The sequence below is a fragment of the Triturus cristatus genome, chromosome 3_2 (assembly GCF_964204655.1).
Source record: "Triturus cristatus chromosome 3_2, aTriCri1.1, whole genome shotgun sequence".
In the NCBI taxonomy this organism is placed as follows: domain Eukaryota; kingdom Metazoa; phylum Chordata; class Amphibia; order Caudata; family Salamandridae; genus Triturus; species Triturus cristatus.
In genome coordinates, this window is record NC_140584.1 from 1,058,770,005 (window position 1) to 1,058,794,753 (window position 24,749).

Genomic DNA, 24,749 nt, shown 5'->3' on the forward strand with positions numbered 1-24,749 from the left:
CAGGGCCAGTGCAAAGCTGAAAGGAACACATTAGAATACAGTTAAAACACCCAACATACACTAGGGTACACTATGGTATGGTGGGGTACCCCTGTAATTGGCATGACCTACCCCATAAGCCCCTAGTATATACTAGGGAAGGGGAATGAAACTAGCTCAAAGCCCTCAGTACCCCGGGGCATGGCAGTTTAGAGGCCAGCAGCTTTTTCTGCTCTTGCATGTGTGCACTGCTGAAGCCAGAGGTCAGTTTAAAAACAGTCCTGGGTGCCAGGACTGCTTTTAAAAAGTAAATTGTGGGGGCGTGGCCAGGATGGCGAGAGGGTAAGACGTCCGTTGCTTCGTCTCCCCGCCCGCCAATGCCCATCTCGGCCCCAATATAAAATATTCTTCCTCCACAAGCACCCGGGGAGCAGCGGGACTGCCCCCCAGCCGAGTTATCGCCTTCATGTTGCGATTGTGCAGCTGGAGGCTGATTTTTGGCGCTTATAAGGATCGGAGCGAACGGGGCGGCCAAGATGGCGGCCGGGCCCTGAATGTCACCGGATATCCACTAGAGGAGCGGCCGCACCGGTCGTTGGCGCCCGCTTCTGCTGGAGGGTGTAGGCATTGACGGCGACCCTGAAGACGCCGGGAGGAGGCCCGGTGCCGCAGATAGCTGTTGGGCTCGGAGGTGGGCTTCCTGCCATAGCCAGCTACACACGAGGCCCGCAGGGCTACAACACGGGAGGGGCCCCAGTGCGGCGAGGAGCGGGGGCCTGTGTACCTCGCAGACGGCGCAGGTTGGAAGGGTGTCCAGTGAGGATCAGCGGTCGCTCCGGTGCTGCGGGGGTGACCGGCTTGGGGGCCTCCATGATCCTCTACGACTCCGACGGCAGCACCCTGTGGGACGGAGGTGACCGGGAGAGCTGAGGGATACTGTGACCTGTGGCGGCCCATCGAACCGGCGAGATACCGGTAAGCAGCACCTAGTACCAGGAGGGGGCTCCAGGGAGGTGCCTGCCCGAGCCCCTGCTACCCCCATGAACATAGACTGAGGCTGCCAATCGTGAAAGGCCTAGAAGGCTGCATAGCACACGCGGCGTGGCAATGACGCAAATTGGTGCATCTGAAGGAGACGGGACAGCGGTGGGCAGCTGGTGGTATCAGCCAGTGCTCCATTGGTCGCTGTCCCCCCACCCCCCGCAGTTCCCCACGAAGAAGACCGCATCTTGGCGCAGGACCGCCCTAACTATTGGTGGGGGCCTTCCGGTCTGGGGCGGGCGGCGGCGAGCGTCCCTCAGCATAGACTAGAGGGGCCCAACGCTTTGAAACAGGGGGGTGAGATCTTACACTGCTTGATGTCCTCCTGGAGCCCCTACCCTTTGTATGCCTTCTATAGTGGCTGGGAGCCACAGCATAGCTGTGTGCGTACTGAAGCCACGGTGGGCTGCGGTTTCCCCCGGCACGGGCGCTGGAGTGGGCCCAGGCTCCAGCCTATTAGTGGGAACTGAGAATGGTGGAAGATATCTTCGATCTGGTGGCGCTCGTGATACTACCTGGCTGGCATTAGTGAAGGAGGGTGGTGACACAATCCAGACAACTGGCGACCTGGTGGTGCGACTGCTACCAGCCTGAACCTAACTCTTTAACCACAGTACTAGGAGATGACGCAGTGGGGAGCTGGGGGTCCTGGATGGTCGGCCAGGGCTCCCCAACATCGATAAAAGCAGCAAGTGGAACCTGGCATTGAGCGCGAGGCCTGCACTCCCATCCTGGGATCTCCATCATATTTGGCAACCAGGGTTTGTTGGAGATTGCAACACCAGCTGTCACGACCATTGCAACACCAGCTGTCACGACCATTGGGGCCTGCGGCACTTCTGTGGGTGACTAATGACTCTCGCTGGGGCGCGCTCCCCCTAGACCGCAACGTAGCCCCTAATCTGGCAGGGGCAGCACCCAGTGTTGGTCGGCACCAAACGATCCCATCAGCCCAGGAAGCTTCATGTCCAACCAAAGGAGCAGGAAGGAGCGCACATTGAAGGAGATGCTCACCAAGGGCCCTCACGCCAGCGCTGGACACGACGATGAGGATACTCCCATAACCAAGTCTTTCCTAGAGACACTATTTAATACACTCCGTGAAGACTTTCACACTTTGAAAAGCAAGGTAGTGGGAGAGGTGCGCGAACTCCGGAGGGAAATGGACAACAGTTTGGTTGGATGGGGTTAGGGAGGTGAGGGAGGGGGAACTGGTGTGCTGTTCCGGGAATACTGTTCTTAGGCATTTACGATTCTGGGGGGTGCCTGGGGGGGGGGGGGGGGGGGGCTTGGGTCCTATGCAGTACGGTCACAATGAGCACTTGGGAGCGTGCTGCCCACCCTTTCCAGTCATGGGGGACTCAGAATTAACCGGCCTCACACTTAATGTGAAGGGTCTCAATAGCCCTGATAAGAGACGCTCCATACTGTCCTATTTAGAGAATACGGGAGCGGATATCTGTCTGTTAGAGGAAACTCAACTTCTTGCACGAGACTAGCATAGAATGAAGTCTAGGGCGTTCCCCTTTCAATATTTCTCCTCTACGCCCGACAAGAAGGAGGGGGTAGCAATCCTGGTATCAAGGGCATTTCGAGGGTCAGTGGGGGACAAGATAACTGAAATAAAAGGACGGTTATTAGCATATCACTTTTGGATCAATGGACTAGCCTTCACGATTGGGACTGTATACTCACCAAAATCAGGACAGGAGACATTCCTTAGAAATGCCTTATCAGCAGTTCTGGAGTCGCAGGACCGCTTCATAATGGTGGGGGGTGACCTGAATGTCATTATGGACATGGCCACAGACAGATCTGGCAGTCGCAGTTCCCAGGTGGGGGAGGTCTCAGAAGCAAACGATGGTTAGCAGGAAGAGGATTATTAGATCTATGGAGGGAGGCGCACCCTCGAGCCTACCAATTCTCCTACTACTCACATGTGCACCACACGTATGCTAGGATAGACCAATTTCTTGGCTCCACAGAGGTTCAGGTGGCTGTTAAAGACGTTTATATCAATACAGCGGGCCTGTCAGATCACGATGCGGTAGTGGTAACCGTGAGGGTCCCCCACATAGCTAGGCCAGCCGGCGGTTGAGGGAGACTATGCCCCACAAACAGGCGGTGCAGGAGCAAATACTCAAATGCATTACTGACTACTTAGAATTCAACGACACACCGGACACACCCATTGCTACGCTGTGGGGGGTGCTTAACGCAGTTGTGAGGGGAGAGCTGATTGCTATATCAGCAGCAGAGAACAGGGAACGCAAGGTCAAGAGGGAGGAACTTACCGCCAAAGTGCTGGAGCTGGAGACGGTGCATAGCCGAACGGGAGCGCCAAGGGTCTGGCGGCAACTGAAAAACGTGCAAGCCCTGCTGGCAGGGCTTGACTTAGGCAAGGCAGAATATGCCGCCCTCCACCTTAAACACTCATACTACATGGGGGGGATAAGACGGGACGGATGTTGGCTAATAGGCTGCAGGTGAAGACGCAACAGTGTAAGGTAAAGGAGATTCTCTGCCCTACGGGAGACGCGATTACTAATGATATGTAAATAGCGCAGCGTTTGAGATTTTTAGGCTACTTTATATGCGGGTGACTCCCCGTCCATCCCACACATAGATGCCTACCTCCATAGCGCACACACGACCGCATTGAATCAACATAATGGAGAGACGCTTGATAGCCCCATCCGCATAGAGGAGGTGGTGGGAGCCATCTCCCGCCTTTAACACCTGAAGTCTCCGGGCCAGATGGTTTCTCGGCTGGGTTTTAGAAGCAGTTTTGTTCAACGATAGCCCAGATACTTACCCGTCATTTTAATTCCTTCACTGGCTCAGGCACAACCCCCCAGGAGATGTTATTAGCTTCGATAGTGGTGCTTCCCAAACCGGGCAAAGATGCCTCTAACTGCGGCTCGTACCGGCCAATCTCGTAGCTCAACGTCGACCTAAAACTGTTTACGGGTATACTGGTGAAACGTCTGGGGCCCCTAATGCCGGGTATAATTGATCCGGACCAATCGGGTTTCATACAGTCCCAGCAGAGTCATCTCATAGACAAGGCTCACCGCACAGGGATGGACGCGCTCTTCCTATCAGGGACGGACGTTCTCCTCCTATCAGTGGACGCGGAAAAAGCATTTGATCGGGTAGACTGGCGCTTTTTAGACAGGACCCTGATACATTTTGGCTTCGGAGATAGGTTTAGAGCGTGGGTCTCGAGTTGCTACACTAACCGCACGGCTTCAATTAGGGTGAATGGGGTAACTCCCACGCCATTTGAGATACAGAGGGGGACCAGACAGGGGTGCCCATTGTCGCCTCTCCTCTTCGCCCTCTATATTGAACTGTTGGTGCAGAGGATCAGGGACAACCCGGGGATAGTAGGCATCCCCTTCGGGGGCACACAACACGCCGTTAGCCTATACGCTGATGACAACATTGCTTCTCTGGAGTCCCCAGCTCGATCGGTCCCCGCTTTCTTGAAGGAATTGGAGGATTATGGTCAGGTTTCAGGCCTACGCGTGAACGTGGGGGAGTCCTCGATCCTTCGATTTCAGTCGGACAGTCAAACACCTCCCCCCGCGGGCTCACCGTTTGAAGGCATACCAGCCTATTCTTCGATCCCCTACCTGGGCATTGAACTGGCAGCATCGGTGGCCCAGACGCTCCACCTCAATCACTCTACATTCCTCCAGCGCTCCATGAAATATCTGAATGAATGGAAGCGCCACTCACTCTCCCTGTTGGGCAGGGTAGCAGGTGTCAAGATGTCTCTCCTACCTAGAGCGCTGTACCTCTTTCAAACCATTCCGGTCTGGCCGCCTGCGGGCACTCTTCAGGCTGTACAGCGGGCGATCTATCACTTCATATGGGGAGGGAAGAGACCCTGAATACGCAAAGAACTGAGCTATTTGAGGACAGACGAAGCGGGATTGGGGATTCCTAATGTCCTAGAATACTTCCGTGCGGCATAGCTACAGTGCCTTGTTGAATGGAAACGTCCCAAATCTGAGAAGAGCTGGCTCTTTCAGGATAGGGCGATAGCTCAATTGGATCTATGGAAGGTCCCCTTTCTTAAACGGGTACACAGACCTCCGGGCATCCCCTACTACAAAGTCTCTGATGGGGGCCTGGGATGGGGTGGCAGTTAAAAAGTGCCTGACGTCGTTTCCCTTCCCTAGGACACCTCTTAAAGAGTTCTCCCCGGGTATGAACATGAGGGCATTTTCAGTCTGGAGGGCATCTGATTGTCGGTCAGCAGGCCAGTTGTTTGACCTAGAGGGCATTCTTCCCTTTCAAGACATGAAAACTGAATATGGGCTCCCGGACACTGAACGCTTTTGCTATTTCTAGCTTCTTCACTGGCTCCTTCATGCAGACGTTCAACCTGAGATAGCTAGGAAACTAAGTTTGAGAAGTGGCTGTACACTAAGAACACTGATAAGGCAATGATTTCTGAGCTTCATGATATGCTTAGAGGGGAGACCCCCAGGGAACACACTGCAGGCCAGCGGAGATGGGAGAGAGAATTAGGGAGAGAACGGACGAGCAAAGAGTGGTTGGACATCTATTACTGTGCAAATCATACAGCACGCAACATAGGTAGTAAGGAGTCAGCGGTTAAGGTGGCCATGTATTGGCATCTGACTCCGGCCCGCTTGCATAAAGGGAATCCAACACGAAGTGTGCTGTGCTGGCCTGGCTGTGGGGAAGAGGGCACTGACTCACATTTTATGGGACTGCAGTGTGCTGCAGACTTATTGGAAAGATGTTTTAGATGACATTGACCGCCAATTCGATACGGAGTTACCACGGTTTCCGGTCTATGTAATTTTGGGGCTGCCTAACCCCATAACTTACCCTCTTAAGTCTAAACGGGGCAGGTTAATGGGGATTGCATTGGGAGGCGCCACTCAGAACGTCCTCTCCCATTGGGGCTCCCCCATGGGACCGACTAGATTGGGATGGTTACATAAATTATGATACATTATAGGAATGGAACGCATACAGGCCACCCTACCGAACGCTATGGCCAGCTTTTCAGATGCTTGGCAACCCCTGCTTTCTCTTCTGCCGCTTGAGATGAACAAAGTTACATGTCCTAGATATCTCCGCCTTCTCCGTCTCACCAGCCGGGCCTTCATACCACAGCCAGTGAATGATGACCCATAACTTCACCGTGTCCTGCTGCACCTTACGACAGAACAATGGCACATCAGTTCGAGGGAGGGAAGAGGGAGTGGGGGGGGGTTCCTTTACACTCATTAAAAGGCAGTAGCTCACTAGCACTTAATAATGGTCTGCAATTCCGGGGCCGGCCTGGCAGCACAAGAGGGTCCTGGCTGTAGCACAGTTACTAATTGATCAGTACCAGGGGGAGGGATCATGGATCCGATCCGATGTGCCAGTACCTTACATTTGCCTTCTTGAATTTGTTTGTACTTCTTTGATGCAATGCTAATGAAAATAAAGTTAATTTAAAAAAGAAAAAAAAAAAGTACATTGTGCCCAAACTCTACTTTGGTGGTAGGGGCACTTAAAAATGGATAACCTACAATGTGTTGGCATATTAGGGACCCCCAGGGTACTCCCCTACGTATCCCGGGGTCGGTGGTGAGATATATATAAGGTACACCCTTATAAAAATGAGTTTTTATATGCCTGGGTAAAGCGAAATTTCACATTTCACTCCCCACATTGTGGTGAAGTGCAGCTCAAATTCAACTTTGATGCTAGAAGCACTGTGGAAGGAGGATCTGCAATATTTATGCAGATTCAGAACCCCTAAAGTCTCCTCTAGTTGCACAGGGGGTGGGGGTCCTATAGAAATTAGGGAAATACTTATAAAAACATATTTTATAAGCCCTGGTGCCAGAAAACTGGCCCAAGTCATTGTCCCCATTGCAAATCCCAGGCCCTGTAGGTTAACATTGCAGGATACGAAAGAGATAGAGCTACCATTCAAAGACTTCTCAGAATAGTAGTGCTAAATCCAACAATATCATATTGTTGAATTTCTCCTAAAGTGTACATAAAAGAAGTTATAAGACTTTGTTTGTAAGTCTAAATTCAGCCTTCCAGTGGTCTGCCCAGATTGGTCAGAGTTAAGTGGATTAGCCAGGCTGCTTTGAAGAGGTGATAAAGAGCTCCTGGGGTTACCAGCTCTGCTGGGAGGGCAGTGTGTTGTTTCATAGGAATGCCAGGCCAAGGGGTGGAGTCGTAAACCATGCTCTTAAAAGGCAGAGGTGCGGCCTGGGTGTCAGTAACACTTTTACACTTTTAACCCAGAGTCAGGGCTAGACTTAAGGAAGGTATGTGCAGATGGTAGAGGGAGAGTATAGGGAAATACGCCATCCCAATGGGTGGGGAAGAGGGGGAAGGTTTAGCCAGGTCTTGACTCTACAGGAAAATCTGCCATTTTGGATTTGGAAGGTTTGATGCACTCTGGGACAAAATAATACCACACTCTACAGGATGTGGTCATCGCCTTGAGGAGTTACCCTGCTCCCATTGGTCAGGCGTGACCTGCTGCTTGACCCTGAGAATTATGAATAAGTATTTGAGAGGGGCTGAGCCCTCCAGATCTGCTGCTTGAAAGCAACTGAAGCAAGAAGTGCCCTGCTGAGAAGTTTTGCTGTGCAAAGATTTCTAAGGCCTGATCTCTGAAGACTGCACCAACTGAAACTGCAGCCCTGTGGATTACCTTGTAGCAAAAGGACTGAAGAGTGGACTCCCTGCAAGCTACAGGTTAACAGAGCTCACCTGGACATCCCCACAAAGATTTTCCAGCCTGGAGTATCAGTGGATTTGTAAGGCTTTTGTTCAAGTGGATCGCGGAATTGAAGTTTCACACTTTCATGGACCCTCTTGGAGATTCCTGAACCTTGGATTGTGTGTTGGATACTTTGGGACCCACAAGCAGAACTTCAGGAAGGAGTTCTAACTGGACCTGCCTGCTAAAAACGGCGGCACAAGGCAGTGGTGAGAAAATTCTTCAGAACAATTTCTAAAGGAGTGTCCCTGTCAGAGAAAATGAAATGACTAAAAGGGGCACTGTTGTTTTCTAAGCACTAGACAGTGACTAATCTTTAAAAATTCATATCTTTGGTTCCCTACAGTGGACTGTTTCATTTTGGTGTCATTTAAAAGATAAAAATATTACCTATTTTTATAAATTGGTATTGGATTTTTATGTTGTGTTGTGTCTTAATTATTTACTCAATTGGTGGTTTTAAATGCTTTACATACCTGTCCTGGAAGTTAAGCCTGTCTGCTCGCATCCACGTTACCAAGGGTTGAGCATAGGAATAATTTTCTAAGACCTATGCTGAGTCCTATCATGTGTTAGTGGCCTTATTGCCAGTGGCAGACCTACATTTGTCCCTACCAATAATCCACTTTCCAACAATTATGCTTTTCATTTCATTAATTGGATAATGCTGTATAGTCATTCACCTGAGGATGGTCATTCACCTGAGGATGGTCTCTCATTTGAAAGAAATTGTATTTTATTTCCACAAAACGCCTTCTACATTTCTATATCTCCTGGCAGTTCATTGGCTCTCCAGACCTGTATCACTCTTAGCTCTACATACAAAAACTATTTGATAAAATCCCTTTGTCAGTCATAGTTGAGGTCTATCAATTTCATGGCAATTCTATGTCTCGAAAATACCATGGCCAATAATTCTGCCTTCCTTACTACTTCATTTTTCATTTCAGAGGCCTTCAGCCCCAGCGGACATGACTGGAGTGTTTATTGGATCTTTATCCTCACCAACGCCAGCAACCAGTTGCATATTTCTTTCCAGAACGCAGCAATGTATGTAGTCAATTTGTTTTGGCATATGAAGGTGTCATGGCCTAAAGCAAATGTATCTTTCTTTATGTCAAAATAATCAGAATAACCTTTAAAAGCCAACATTAACATATCTGAGCACTCAGACTTCTGGGCATGTTTATATCAATGATCAGAATTTGGCATAAACACCCGAATAGACTACTTTATAGGACGCAATTTTACTTTTCTACCATCATTCTAACCTTAATTAGAGTACTCTGAACTGTTAAAGGCTTTAGGATTATTGGGGGATTTATCGGTACACAGAAATAGAAATCCCCTGGAGTACACATTTGTTTCCATTACACCGAAAGCTCCCAAGCAGACCTGAACACAATTTTAATACTGCTCACCTCAGGGTGAATATTCTGTAAGAAACAGTCCAACTCTATTGATAAAAGGCTAAAATTAACGTAAAAATACATAGATTTAAAAGCAAATAAAATGAATCATGCTACCTACGTTATGTTGAAAGAATTTGTAAATTGTGCGTTTACCCAAGGGTGTCTTGGCGCTAACTAAACCTAAGCATGCAGAGACGGCGCACTCAATTGTTAAAAAGCCAGGTCCTGATCTCTTTCCTGAATGCCAGCAAAGATGGAATAGCTCTTATTAAGGTCAGAGGGTATTCCATAGCTTTGTTGTGCAGAATATGAAGCTCCTACTTCCCTGTGGAGAAGTGTGGCTCAACGATTAGAGCAGCAGACCCTGATGCAGAGGTCTAGCCCGGGACCAGGGTTCAATTCCCCGCCTCGGTGGGTCTTGGGCTCAAAAATTCCACGGACATGATAATTCTCGCCTCGGTGCCTATTCCAATCATGGAGTCCCACTCTGCAACTCTGGGCAATAGCTTGCTTAATCTCCACAACGGCCCCCACAACGCTAAGGATGCCTGGCCTCCACCTTGGGGGTGCCCAGGAGTGGACGCCTCACAGGGAAAGCCAGGATGGGTTCCACAGCGGTATTCGTACAAGCACCTTGAGACCCTTGCGGGTGAGTAGCGCGCTATACAAGTATCAATTTACATTTACTTAGCCTTCCTGATTCTAGGGATTACTAGAGTGTTGGACTTTACGGAACGTGAGGTCTATATTAGGGGTGTACCATCGGAAGGCATATCTTAGAAATTCTGGACCTGTATGGTAGAGTTCGCTGTGCGCAGGCAGACGGATTCAAATTTTACGGGGCTGCCAATCGGAAGCCAATGTATCTTTCGGAGCACGGGGGAGATGGGGTGAAAATTTGGAATATGCAAGGCCATTCTGGCTGCAGTGTTCTGCACTAACTGCAGCTTACTTTCATGTTTTTCTTGAATATTTATATACAGACTGTTGGTATTGTCCAATTTTGAGAGGACTGAAGCAGTAATCAAGTTTTTCTTGGAATTATTGGGGATATAGGCCAAGATTTTTCTGATCATTCTAAGGATACAATAGGATGATGATACCACAGTTGAAACGTGGGCTCTGAGATTGAGTTTGTCATCGATGATTTCCAAGTTTTTTGCTTTGGGGACAGGGATTGGGGCAGGACCCAGCAGATCTGGCCACCAGCTTGGGGACCAGGAGGAAGAAAGATTTCCAAAAAGAATGACCTCTGGGTTCAGACATTATGCTGCTGCGCCAAGACCTGTGGAATGTGGTGGCACACATCACCGAGACTGAGACACGGATCTCAGGGGTGGAGGATGTGGTGACTACCCTGCAACAACGAGTGACGTCTCTAGAGAATGCCCAGCGGGGTTTGGCGTCAAGAGTGGAGGATGCAGTGGGCCGGGCGAGACGCAACAATCTCCGCTTTGTTGGTTTTCCCAAGGGGTGCGAGTCTGGAGACATGGAGAAGTTTCTTACCCATTGGCTGGAGAGCTGGCTGCCTCCCGATTTCTTGTCTAAATGCTTTGTGGTTGAGCGTGCACACAGGGCCTTAATGCAGAAGCCTCCTCCGGGGGCTCGTCCGAGGCCAGTGATTGCGAAACTACTTAATTATCATGATCAGGATGTGATCCTGAAGCAGGCCAGGGCCAAAGAACCACTGCTGTATAATAATGCCCGTATCCTGATATTCCCTGACTATACTAAACAGGTCCAACAACAGCGGCAATCATTTCTCGCAGCCAAGGCCCGCCTGAGAGATCTAAAGCTCCCGTATGCATTGCTCTATCTGGCCCGGCTGCAGGTCGTCTATCGCTCTTGTACACATTTCTTTGACTCCCCGAGGAAGTCTAACAGTGAACGGACGAGACGGTGCGGCTGCGCCCTCACTCACCGCCCGGGAGAGACTGACTCGTCGTCGGGTGGAGTAGTCCGAAACTTGCCTGGTGCCAGGGGGAGGGGGATCTCGACATTCCAGGTCCAGAAGGCGGTCCAAATCCAGAGATGTCCCGTCCCGTGTGGGATCGGCTTCGGGTCAAGCTGCACCAGCAGACATTCATTTCTGTGTGTTTTTGCTTCTAAGATTCTCAGTGATGTTAGAATTGGCCGGAGGAGCCAGACGAGGGTCAGTATTCCAGGGATAGGGGCTAGAGGACGATGGGCTGTAGTTTGGGGATCCATTGGTGGGTGAGGGGTGGTACTTCCTGTTGGGGTCTGCCTGCCGCGACAGGTACTTCACTGTTTTTGAGGTATAGGGTGGGGGCGGGGAGTTGGTTGGGTTGTTCGGGGGGGGATGGCGGGGGGGGGGGGGGGGGGGGGTAATTGTTGTGGTTCTCTTATCGCACTGTTCAATTGCAGGTCAGGGTCAGGCTACATGTCTTGGGTCACCAGGGCTCCCCATGTTCCTGATGTTCTTGTATGGCCTCCACTATGGGTAGCCCATTAGACTCTTGGGGGTCCCTGCGCATTTTGAATTGGAATGTCAGGGGGCGCTAGATAAGATTAAACGCAGAGCTATCCTTAAGCAGGCTAAGCGCGCTGGCGCTGTCATCTTAATGCTGCAGGAGACACACCTTATGGGGACAACAGCACTATGTTTTCAGCGCTTAGGATACGCCCAAGTGTTCCATGCAGGCTTTGTGCGGGGATCCCAGGGAGTAGCAGTATTGATCCACGGACGAGTCCCTTATATCCACATTAGAACGTGGGGTGATGCACAGGGCAGATATCTTTTTTTACAGGGTATGCTGAGGGGTGAGTCCATGATATTGGGTAGCGTCTACGCCCCACCGCTATGGTCCTGGGGTTTTGGTGAGAAACTTGTGACCATGTGGACAGACATTCCAGAGGGCCTGGCAGTGGTTGGTGGGGATTGGAATAATGTGTTGGATGTTGTCCTTGATCTGTGGAGGCCCGACGGCTCGTCACCCCACCAAGCTTCATTCCCTAGTGGGGGGCCAGGATTGAGATGACCCATGGCGTCGGCTACATGGCGGGTCTCAGGGGTTCACCTATCTCTCGGCGGTCCACAACTACTTCTCCCGTATTGATTATATCTTTGTGTCTCGGGGGGATGCTGGCAGGGTAGCGGAGGCTGATATTCTCCCGCGAGGGCTTTCTGATCATTCGCCCATGGCCATTACTCTGCTTGCTGGCCTTGCACACGGCCTTTCCGGTGATGCCTTTCCACATGGAATCTCCAGAGCGAGGAGTATAGGGAGCACATGGGGGACACCATCGATCAGTATTTGTCGCACAATATGGGGTCGGTGCCGGGGGCGTCTCTGTGGGAGGTGCTGAAGCCCACTCTTCGCGGGGTGGACATCTCCTTCTGCGCAGTGGCACGTAGGATCCATAGGGAATCTCTTATTCGGGCGGAAGCTAAAATCTTGGATCTGGATGCGCACAGTAGAGAAGAGGGAGGGCGGCTGGTCTGCCACCAATTGTCGCTAGCGCAACAGGATTACTCGTCCTTTTTACTAGATGAAGCCCGCCAGGCATGGTTGGCAACCCGGAGCAGGATATATCAATAGCGGGACAAGTCGAACAAACTGCTACATAGATTGTGCCAAGGGGCGACGGGCTCCCTGGTCCTCCCGGGTATTGTGGGATCTGATGGGATACCGATGTCGGATCCATCGGCCATCGCAGAAAGTTTTGCGGTATACTATGTGGACCTCTATGCTCGAAGGGAATGTCTCTCAGCAGAGGTCATTGGCCGGTTCCTGGACGACCTCCCACCCAGAGCTCTGACCGATGAGGTTAGCACGGAATTGGACCGTCCTTTCTCGGCGGATGAACTGTGTTCTGCCCTCCAGGAGCTGCGGCCTGGAAAGGCACCAGGTCCCAATGGTTTCCCGAATTAATTTTTTTAAACGGTACTTCCAGCACTGGGTCCTCATTATTGCAACGTCGTGGAGGAGGCCAGGGAGCTTGGTCGTCTGCCCAGGGATTGGCAGCATGCAGAGGTGGTGATCTTCCACAAACCCAGTAGGCCTCCAGAGCACCATGCATCTTACCGCCCCATCTCCCTGCTCAACATCGAGGCCAATGTTTTGGCAAAGGCACTGGCTAATTGTCTTTGTCGCCATTTCTCGTCTATTGTCCATCCGGACCAAGCCGGGTTTATGCCCCAGCGGGCGACCCGCCATAATATTGGCAGAGCTCATACAGCAATTGCGACGGCCGGGAGTTTGGAGGTACGCGGGGCCTTATTGCTCGCAGACATGGATGGTGCGTTTGATTCCTTGAGTTGGGAGTAATTATTCGCTCTACTACGATGATTAAACTTAGGACCTCGCTTTCTGTCCTATCTGACTTTACTCTACACGGACATAACGGCGTCAGTGCGTGTGGCGGGCTCTGTCTCATCGGTCTTCCCTATTAGTCGGGGCACCAGGCAGGGGTGCCCCCTGTCGCCATATTTGTTCACCCTGGTGATGGAGCCTCTGGCCGCATGGGTACGTATCGATGCGCAAGTGGCCGGACTTGAATGAGCCGATGGGCTGTCGGATCGTATAGCTTTATATGCGGACGATGTGTTGTTCTTTCTAACTCAGCTGGACAGGACTGGCCCGCGGCTGCTGCGCATCATGCAGGTGTTCGGAGAGACCACCGGCCTTAATATGAACGAGCGAAAGTCTACACAGTGGGTCTTGGGCGGAGGGGATGATCCTGGTACTTGGGCCTCCGCGGTTCAGGTGATTCGCGGGGGCTGAAATATTTAGGTGTCTTCCTTCCTCTCACTCGCAGTCGACTGCCTTGGAGAGAAACTTGGTGCTGGTATGGAACAGGGTGCCTGAAGATCTTAAAGTCTGGTCCCACATGCCCCTATCTATGTATGGTCGCTCGGCATCTTTAAAATGATCTCTCTTCCTCGTCTGCTGTACCAGCTACAAAACCATCCATATCCTATATCCTCGGGTTGGTTCCGCCAGGTCAATGCGGCCCTGGGCCACTTTCTATGGGGTGGGGGGAGGGGGTTGCCAGGGTGGCACTCCGTACTTGCTTCCGATCCACATATTGTGGGGGGCTCGCGACTTCTGATATTCTTTCGTACTATATGGCCTCACACTTGTTGGTCCTCAATGAATGGTGGTATGGGGATAGGTAGGATCCGGCGTTTGGACTGGAGCGACGATTGATGGGTGATCAATCGCTACACACGCTCCTATATTCCTTTGCCCTTGCGGCGTCCTTTACCGAGTGTGACACAGTTGGTGTTTCAGGTGTGGAGGCAGGCGTTGCGGAGGATACGTTGGTGGAACCGCCTAACTCGAGAGACACCGATATGGCGAAATGGACGTCTGCCGCAGTTGGCAGCCCTGCCTCGCTTCCAGGACTGGGATGCATTTGGGATCTCTACCCTAGGGGATGTTATGAGGGGGCTTGTCTTGAAATCGTTCCAGGGCTTGCAGAAGGACTTTCAAATGTCACACAATAATATCTGCAATTTCGGCATACTCACTCCCCCAGCTTGGTGGGCCTAGAGGAGTTGGCTGACTTCAGTCCGGTGGAGGCGAAAGTTTTCATGGGGGACCTGCAAGACCATAAATTATCCAATATTTACCAGTCCCTGGTCACACACTGCTCCCCATCTCTACAGCATCCCCGGGGGCATGGGAGGATGATGTGGATGAGGATGATGTGGGATGAGGAGGAGGAGGAGGATGAGGATGATGTGGGATGAGGAGGAGGAGAGGGATGAGGAGGAGGAGAAGGATGAGGATGATGTGGGATGAGGAGGAGGATGAGGATGATGTGGGATGAGGAGGAGGAGGATGATGTGGGATGAGGAGGAGGAGGATGAGGAGGAGGAGGAGGAGGAGGAGGATGATGATGTGGGATGAGGAGGAGGATGAGGAGGAGGATGAGGATGATGTGGGATGAGGAGGAGGAGGAGGATGAGGATGATGTGGGATGAGGAGGAGGAGGAGGATGAGGATGATGTGGGATGAGGAGGAGGAGGATGAGGAGGATGTGGGATGAGGAGGAGGAGGATGAGGAGGATGTGGGATGAGGAGGAGGAGGATGAGGATGATGTGGGATGAGGAGGAGGAGGATGATGTGGGATCAGGAGGATGAGGATGAGGATGATGTGGGATCAGGAGGATGAGGATGAGGATGATGTGGGATCAGGAGGATGAGGATGAGGATGATGTGGGATCAGGAGGATGAGGATGAGGATGAGGATGATGTGGATCAGGAGGATGAGGATGAGGAGGATGAGGAGGATGTGGGATCAGGAGGATGAGGATGAGGAGGATGAGGAGGATGTGGGATGAGGATGATGTGGGATCAGGAGGATGAGGAGGATGTGGGATGAGGATGATGTGGGATCAGGAGGATGAGGAGGATGTGGGATGAGGAGGATGAGGATGAGGAGGATGAAGAGGATGTGGGATCAGGAGGATGAGGATGAGGAGGATGAGGAGGATGTGGGATGAGGAGGATGAGGAGGATGAGGATGAGGAGGATGAGGAGGATGTGGGATGAGGAGGATGAGGATGAGGAGGATGTGGGATGAGGAGGATGAGGATGAGGAGGATGTGGATGAGGAGGATGAGGATGAGGAGGATGAGGATGAGGAGGATGAGGATGAGGAGGATGTGGATGAGGAGGATGAGGATGAGGAGGATGTGGGATGAGGAGGATGTGGGATGAGGAGGAGGAGGATGTGGAGGATGTGGGATGATGAGGAGGAGGATGAGGAGGAGGAGGATGTGGGATGATGAGGAGGATGTGGGATGATGAGGAGGGAGGATGAGGATGATGTGGTATGATGAGGAGGGAGGATGGGAGATGTGGGATGAGGAGGATGTGGGATGAGGAGGAGGAGGATGTGGAGGATGTGGGATGATGAGGAGGGAGGATGAGGAGGAGGAGGATGTGGAGGATGTGGGATGATGAGGAGGGAGGATGAGGAGGAGGAGGATGTGGGATGATGAGGGGGAGGTGTGGGATGATGAGGAGGGAGGATGAGGAGGATGAGGATGAGGAGGATGTGGGATGATGAGGGAGGATGTGGGATGATGAGGAGGGAGGATGAGGATGATGTGGGATGATGAGGAGGGAGGATGAGGATGATGTGGGGATGATGAGGATGGAGGATGAGGATGATGTGGGATGAAGTGGGGGAGGAGAGGGGGATGATGTGGGAGGATGATGTGGGAGGATGAGTGGTGGGAGGAGGGATGAAGTGGTGGGAGGAGGGATGAGGTGGTGGGAGGAGGGATGAGGTGGTGGGAGGAGGGATGAGGTGGTGGGAGGAGGGATGAGGTGGTGGGAGGAGGATGAGGTGGTGGGAGGAGGGATGAGGTGGTGGGAGGAGGATGAGGTGGTGGGAGGAGGGATGAGGTGGTGGGAGGAGGGATGAGGTGGTGGGAGGAGGGATGAGGTGGTGGGAGGAGGGATGAGGTGGTGGGAGGAGGGATGAGGTGGTGGGAGGAGGGATGAGGTGGTGGGAGGAGGGATGAGGAGGGTGAGGGAGGGATGAGGTGGTGGGAGGAGGGATGAGGTGGTGGGAGGAGGGATGAGGTGGTGGGAGGAGGGATGAGGTGGTGGGAGGAGGATGAGGTGGTGGGAGGAGGGATGAGGTGGTGGGAGGAGGATGAGGTGGTGGGAGGAGGGATGAGGTGGTGGGAGAGGGATGAGGTGGTGGGAGGAGGGATGAGGTGGTGGAGGAGGGATGAGGTGGTGGGAGGAGGGATGAGGTGGTGGGAGAGGGATGAGGTGGGTGGGAGGAGGATGAGGTGGAGGGAGGAGGGAGGAGGTGGTGGGAGGAGGGATGAGGTGGAGGGATGAGGTGGAGGGAGGAGGTGGTGGGAGGAGGGATGAGGGAGGATGAGGTGGGATGAGGAGGATGAGGTGGGATGAGGAGGATGAGGTGGGATGAGGAGGATGAGGTGGATGGGATGAGGAGGATGAGGTAGAGGAGGTAGAGGAGGTAGAGGAGGTAGAGGAGGTAGAGGAGGTAGAGGAGGTAGAGGAGGTAGAGGAGGTAGAGGAGGTAGAGGAGGTAGAGGAGGTAGAGGAGGTAGAGGAGGTAGAGGAGGTAGAGGAGGTAGAGGAGGTAGAGGAGGTAGGAGCTAGGTTTTGGCGGGGTGCAATGTTATGCCTGTCAGAGGTTCTGGGTTGGGATCTCCCCCGTTCCCCTAAATTAGTGCTCCTGCACTGCATGTTATGGATAATATAGGTGGCAATGTTTACAAGCGTCACCTTATGCTCCTGGGCTTTACCCTTGCCAAGCGTGACATTGCTAGGGCTTGGAAGGCGGCGGTGGCGCCCTCCGTCTCGGTGTGGAAGGCAGGACTAGATTTTTGCATGGACCAAGAGGCCCCCGTTTTTATGGCACGAGGATGCCCGCGTAAACATTACAAAATCTGGAAGCGCTGGGCAGACTACAGGGGATTGGAATTAGAGCCTTTCCAGCGCGGGGATTGCGTGGGTTGGAATCTTCTCCTCCCCCTTACTGGGGGGTTCGTCTCATACATATACCGGGTGGTATGGTGTCTCTCAGGTGTTCCTCATAGTGGGTGTAGGACTGATGCTCTGACTATGCATGTTGTAGTTGCTTGGTTGACAGTGCGATTGGGGGGGGGGGGGGGGGGGGGGGCGTGTTATCTGTTTTTTGTTTAATTTTGTTATATGTCATATGCATGTCCTTGCATAATTAGTTTGTTTTATTACATGCAAAAATTGTCGAAGTCATGATATTGTATATTGATGCTACGGAATCCTCTGGGTCACAGAGCTCCGCTATATCTGCATTTGACAAATAAAATATGTTAAAAAAAAAAAAAAGAATGACCTCTGTTTTTCCGGAGTGGAATTTCGAATTGAGCCTACACATCTAACAGGTGACTGCTTTGATACAGTCTTGGCATCTTTGAGTTCCAGATGAATCGTTGTTGAGCGCTGTGACTATCAGTTGGGCGTCATCAGCACCGGAGGTAAGATCCAGATTAAAACTTTTGATAAGTGGAGTCAGCTTCGATACATATATGTTGAAACGGGTGGGGGGAAATCAGCGGTTATCCCTGTGGCACCCCACATGGTAAGGAATAGGGCATTGACTCAAATTTGCATAGTGCTAAGGTTTATTTCCTATCTGAAAGAAAGGAGGTGAGCAAGGAAAGGGCCCTGTCCTTGATGCCGATTTCTGCTAAACGGTGAATCAACATTTTATGGTCCACCGTATCGAACGCATCCGATAGGTCAAGAAGAATAAGGGCTGCAGATCTCCCTCTGTCTAATGCCATCGTTACCTCTTCTGTTGCTATGACCAGGGTTGTTTCAGTACTGTGTCCTCGCCAAAACAGGAACTGTGTTGGGTCCAGGATATGAAATAAGGTCAGTCAAGAAGCAGGTAACCAGTCATGATCTACGGGGCAACAGTAAACCCCAACCTCCAATACCTTCCTTACAGCAGATTTCTCTTTTTCCTTTAACATTACCTCGCAATAACCAGGCTGAACAGGGCCACAACATAAACAAATACATCTGTCCCAATTAGAAACAAGAATAACTAGGAGACATTAACCGCCACCTCAGAGAGAGGGTCTCCGTGTAGCTTTGAGATCCTTCAGTTGAGCTCTGTACCGGGACTTTGACTATGATACCCTGGCCAGTATCCCTAGAGCGGGGGTATCCAACCTTTTCTATAACCAGAGCTACTTCTGATCAATAAAAATAGTCCTGAGCTGATAATGGCTTTTACAATTGTAGCATAAGTACCCACATCAAAGACATCACAATAGTGACTACACATTGCAGGATTACTAATAGTGACTAATCAGATGTATGTTACAATACTGAGTGATGCAAAAATATTATATTCGGAATACTAACTTCAAACAGTAACAGAAAGTAGATCATAAAGATAAATAGATGAAGATTTTTTTTAAAAATGTAAATAAAACAATATGGACGTACTTTCATGATATTGTTGTGGTCTATATTCTGGATCCTTTTTTTTGGCTGGGCATTAGCTAACATGTGATATTGTAGTAGAACACCGACTACCCTAATAAATAAGGTGAGCTTACAAGTAGCAATGTCAGGAAAAGCTTTTTTTATAACAAAATATCTCTACATATTTAATTAAATATCAGTAACCGCAGCAAGTGCCCATCAGCACAAATAAAATTATAAAAAACATAGCTATCTTCCCAATTTAGTACAAACTGTCATTCAAAGATTAGCTAAGTATGTTTTGGATGTTCAATAACTTTGTTTTCAAACATCAGCTTCTCAAAATACATGCTTTTCAATAAAAAATGCACTTGTCATTAATGTACACACAGAAACATTGAAACAAACGAACATACATACGTGCACACAACTCCCATAATCTGAAATAAACAAGGCAATTATGTATTTCCACTCTCAATGGTCATTGGTCGTCTTGCCTACAGGGTTACTATCGTACAGTTATCACATACTTCCACACTTTAGTGACTTCACTCTGGCTATTCCTGACAATTATCCTCTGGCACAGTTTTCTAATAGTATGACTAATAGCCTGCGTTTTGCAAACTGAGCATTCTCCATGCGACTTTGGTAAATTGAGAGTGAAGACAGGTGGTTATATTGCAGGTATGCAGCTGTCACAGTGTCTGTTTGCGTGTACGCGTTCTCCCACTGCTTTGGCTAAAGAGCAGTGCTTTAAGTGGAAAAAAAAAACTGGGGGTGCTCTAAAAGGGGCGTGGTTAATGTCTTGAAGGGGCGTGGCCTATCCGAGTAGGGGGCGTGGTCTAAATCAAAATAACTAGCACTGTGTGCTTAAGAAAATCATGAGTACCGGCACTTCTCCGTGTTCTCCCATTGAGTACCGGGACTTCTCCTTGTGTTAAGAGAGTACTGGTACTCCTAGTGGCATGCTGTGGTCAGTCTCTAGGTTATGGGTGCTTGACAGTTAATGTCGAGTGGATTCCGGCGCTAGGTTGCGGCTGCAGCCCTACACTCTGAGCCGGCATTTGATAAGATAGCGCCTTAGGCGGAGAGAAATTTGGCGCCCTTGCTAATAGAGACTGAAATGCGGCAGCAGGGGGTCCTTTTTGAGTTGAGCTAAGCAGTGACTGCCCCCTGAACCCAAATGCCTCGAGACCTCCCCAGCTCACCTAAATCACCGATAGTTTAGCTGCCTCACGGTGATGGGTCTGTTGGTGTGTGTATCAGCAGGGGTGAAACGGTGAAAGGAGCGCGAAGAAAGGGACAATGAGGTGTTAAAACAGGCTGGCCCTGCTCACACCCTGACAGCGCAACAGGACAGGAAGACACCTGTGTTTTTCTAAGCTAGAGGTCTCGACATTGGAACTGTCGCGCTGTGAGTTATAGGGAAAGTTTGCAGATCCGTTGTCTGTCAGAGTGCCTAGAAAAAAAAAAAAGTCTGCTTTTGCGTAAAACTTCTGCTTCTCATGTTAATGCCCTTGGGCTAAGTTCACGCTATATATAGTTACAACAAACGCTAATTACACCCTGCAGCTATGGGCAGAACTTGGCCAAAGGCACTTTGAACAGTGAAGAAGAAAATGCTGATAGTGTACAAGGCTGCCTTGAAGCCACGCCCCCAGACACGCACCTCCCAGGCTCACCCCTATCAATTTGGTGAGTACCGGCACTTCTCTTTTTCCATTTAAAGCACTGCCTAACAGTGCAGCAACAGTGGGCAGAGTCTGAGCACCGGCAGTTTTTTTTTGGGCCCTCAAAACGGGTCCGAAAAAAAAAAAAATAAAGAACGGACTACCTTTAGTAGCCACGAAAATAGAGCCCGATAGAGACCCGTTTCGAGGGCCCCAAAAAAAAACTGCCGGTGCTCAGACCCGGACAGACCCGGACCACTTAAAGCCCTGCATATGCCGCTACACAACAGCGTTGGGGAATGTCCCTCAGGAGTGGCACCAACAACAAGGTGATATGTTTCACAAGACATGTGTCACGCCACTGCTAGTCAGCCTGTATAACAAACGTGCAGTGACAGCATAGCAGTGCAGTGAGTGTTATGGGAGCTACACCGCAGCATTATCATGTGTCGTGTGTAGCGTTGCAGGGCAACACTTAATACAAAAGATGGACCACAGCTTCACAGAGCAATGTGTTTTGTAGGGGGTTTGTCTCAGTTGGGCAGTGTGTACTATGGGAGCAACACTGCAGCGTGGCAATAGCAGAACAATGTGTATTGTGTAGCGTTGAGGGGTAAGAGTCACACAAAAGACAAACATCACCACTGCAGAGGTTCTGTCACAGCAGGATAATGTTAATTATTGCACATGCAACAGCAAAGCAGAACAATTTGTGTAGTAAAAAATAAAATCAAAATGAAAATTAGTTTTATAAAGCGATTAAACGAACAATGATGGCCAGGGGAACATACTATAGCACAGACTTGTGTAGTTTTAAATCTTCAAAAAAGGCACAAAATGGTTACAATTGCCCACCTCAGAGTATGGTTTGCCACCAATAAACCACAAATATTAAGCTATTAATAATATTAATATCTTCTGCTATGCTACCAGCGCCAAGATGCCCTAGGGTATTCAAGCGCTTTATAAAACTCTGAACAGAGAGCTTTGAGAGGCAACATAGACATGCAATCAGAATATATACAGCACAAATGCCAAGCGCAAACACTTAGAACGAGAGGAGATCTTTAGATTTCTGATCCTATATTTCAAATATTTAGATCTAAATATTTGAAATAAAAGTGTTTGCGCTTGGCATTTGTGCTGTATATATTCTGATTGCATGTTTAAATTGACTCTCAGAGCTCTCTGTTCAGAGTTTTATAAAGCGTTTAAATACCCTAGGGCATCTTGGCGCTGGTAGCATAGCAGAAGATATTAATGTCCATAAAAAGCAGAGACTATAGATTGAAAAGCCGGGTCTTAAGGTTCCTCCTAAAGATTAGCAGGGAAGAGCTGGTCTTTAAGTTGAAGGGTGGAGCATTCCATCGTTTGGTTCTGCCGTATGTGAAGTTTCTGCACCCTCCTCCCCCTACCCCTGCGATCTTCTGACCTTGGGCACTGTAAAGCTACCTGCTGAGGACGATCGAAGTGTCCTGATAGTAGTGCACAGGCGCGCAACACCCATTGGACTCACAGGGCTTCAGCCCCCCCCCCCCCCCGTCGTGTGTGGCAGCCCGGGATGAGACACCTTCCCGGGCAAAAAAGCAGCCGCACCCGAGCACTTCACAGGTCTTTAAAAGACCATTTGCATGTTAATGAGGCCTTGCTGTTGTTTCACCCCTTCTAAGAGCCCCTGCAGCTCCAATCTGCCTATTGCTTAAAGTTCAGCCCCCCCCCCCCCCCGAAATTTTTGCTCAGCCCCCCCCCCCCCGAAATTTGGCTCTAGTTGCGCCTCTGGTAGTGCATCTAGTTAGTTTATGTTTAAAATAAACAGGGTCATCGCCATGAAGAGCCTTATCGGCGATACACAGCATCTTGAAGTCTATCCTTTTATTAACTGGCATAGTATGTGTAGCGCTGCAATGCAAAGTGCTCTAGAAAGCAAACTACATCACTGCAGAGAAATGCCTATCTAAGGTTTTGTGTCATTGCGGGACAATGTGTATTACAAGCGATACAACGTAGTATCCAACACAACGTGTATTAAAAGAGATGCATTGCAGCACAATGGGATTATAATTGCTTTTTCAGAGCACAATAGTGCGATCTTCATCAGAAGAACACAGCAGTGCAATGTGTACTATTACAGTGCTGCGTCACAACACCTCAGGGACTTTTTCCATTTAAAGCACTGCCTAACAGTGCAGCAACAGTGGGCAGAGTCTGAGCACCGGCAGTTTTTTTAGGGCCCTCAAAACGGGTCCGAAAAAAAAAAAAAAAAAAAAGGACTACCTTTAGTAGCCACGAAAATAGAGCCCGATAGAGACCCGTTTCGAGGGCCCCAAAAAAAAACTGCCGGTGCTCAGACCCGGACAGACCCGGCCCACTTAAAGCCCTGCTAAAGAGCACTTCTGGGATTTGGCCCTCTGAATTAATAACTACTATACTGGGTTATACTAAGGAGCGCTACTTTCGGGGTAATGCCAAGCTACCTGCAGCTCCCGAACAACCCGTTTGAGACTCCTGGTCTAGGCTCTAGACTTGTCTCAGCGAGGTCCGGGGGGGTCACCTAGCTAGCAACCATTGTAACATGGACTGCGTTCTCCAAGGGAGGACAGGAGTGTCATAGTGCTGTCACCAGGTTGTATCCTACCTCCACACCACAGACAGGTTCCAGTTAAGCCCAGGAAAGTGCCGTAAAATATTAAGAGATTGATAGTTCTACACTGACACTTCCAGTTAAGAGTCACCCAGTAACCAGTAAAGACGTGTGGTTTGGCACCAAACGGTAGCCCCTCAGGGATCGCCAAAAATGCATTCCCCAATCCCAGTACGCACCTTCTTACTCTCCCGTAAATACTGGATCAGTCCCTCAGTAGCTTCCAACCGCCGCTCCTGCTCGGGCTTGGCGATATCCCAGAAGAAGTCCAGAAACAGGCGGTTCTGTTGAAGGACCCGGCGAGACTCAGACTTCTTCTCTGGCTGCTCCATCTCCGCTGCCATGCTGAAGCTAGACCCACGTGCACCAACACAGACACCACTTCCGGGTCACAGGGTAATGCCATGGACAAGGAAAACGGACTTTTGAAAAGCCATGAAGCACATGATGGGCGAAAGGCTGGCTCGCTTTCCATAACGACACTCGTAAATAAAGTGGCCATCTTATACGTGTTGTTTTGAGTAACAGGACACACATTTACAATCATAATCTACGGTGGAAATGAAAAAGATTTTGGACTATCGGAATGCAGGGAACAAGGTATTGACGAGCAGAGACAAAGGCAGTTATTAATTGTCGTACATATACATTATTTTTTTGAGGTCTGATCCAGAAACAGCTTTACTTGTCTTGAAAGCTTCAAATACAGTAAAATACTAAACAAATGTTGCCAAAGCCAATAGGTGTGGCATTGGCGGTAGCCTTTTAGCTTTGCCAATGCTTTTTAGGTTTCACCTGCACAGTGCATGCAAAATCTCTTGTCTTTACAAACAAGCATTGCCATAGCCAATAGGTCTCGCCTTTGGGACCTTATAAGTGTTTAGCCATGCAACAGTTGCATAACTAAATACTTATAAGGTCCCAAAAGCGAGACCTATTGGCTATGCAAAATTGAAAGTGATTGCGATCACGATCAAACATCAAAGCGGGCGCGAAAGTGAAAGTGATCGCGGTAAAGCGAGATGCGCGCGCCCGCACACATGCACTGTAGCTCTAGGCTGGCCTGGTAGCACTTTTTGGAGCCCTCTCAATAAGTCTCGCCAGACCAGCACATGCGCTGGGTCAGGCGAGACCTAAAAATCATAAAAGAGGATTAGAACCCGCCCATTACTGACCTTTATTTATGATTGGCTGGTTTTCTTTTGCCATGGCAGTAGCTCTCTTGCGTTGCAAGTTACAGCATTTATGTTTATTAAATGCACATCTGCCTGAATAGAACGTGACTA

The 24,749-nt window shown here is 50.0% G+C and overlaps 1 protein-coding gene across 1 annotated transcript in view; it reads right to left on the reverse strand.

Moving 5' to 3' along the window:
* Positions 1–23,862, reverse strand: part of MYBBP1A (MYB binding protein 1a) — a 418,097-nt gene extending 394,235 nt beyond the window's left edge. Inside the window, exon 1 of the mRNA XM_085649771.1 lies at positions 23,643–23,862. Coding sequence (XP_085505897.1) covers positions 23,643–23,807 — 165 coding nt within the window. The 5' untranslated portion in view covers positions 23,808–23,862. The remainder of the gene's footprint in view (positions 1–23,642) is intronic.
* Positions 23,863–24,749: the final 887 nt, after the last annotated feature.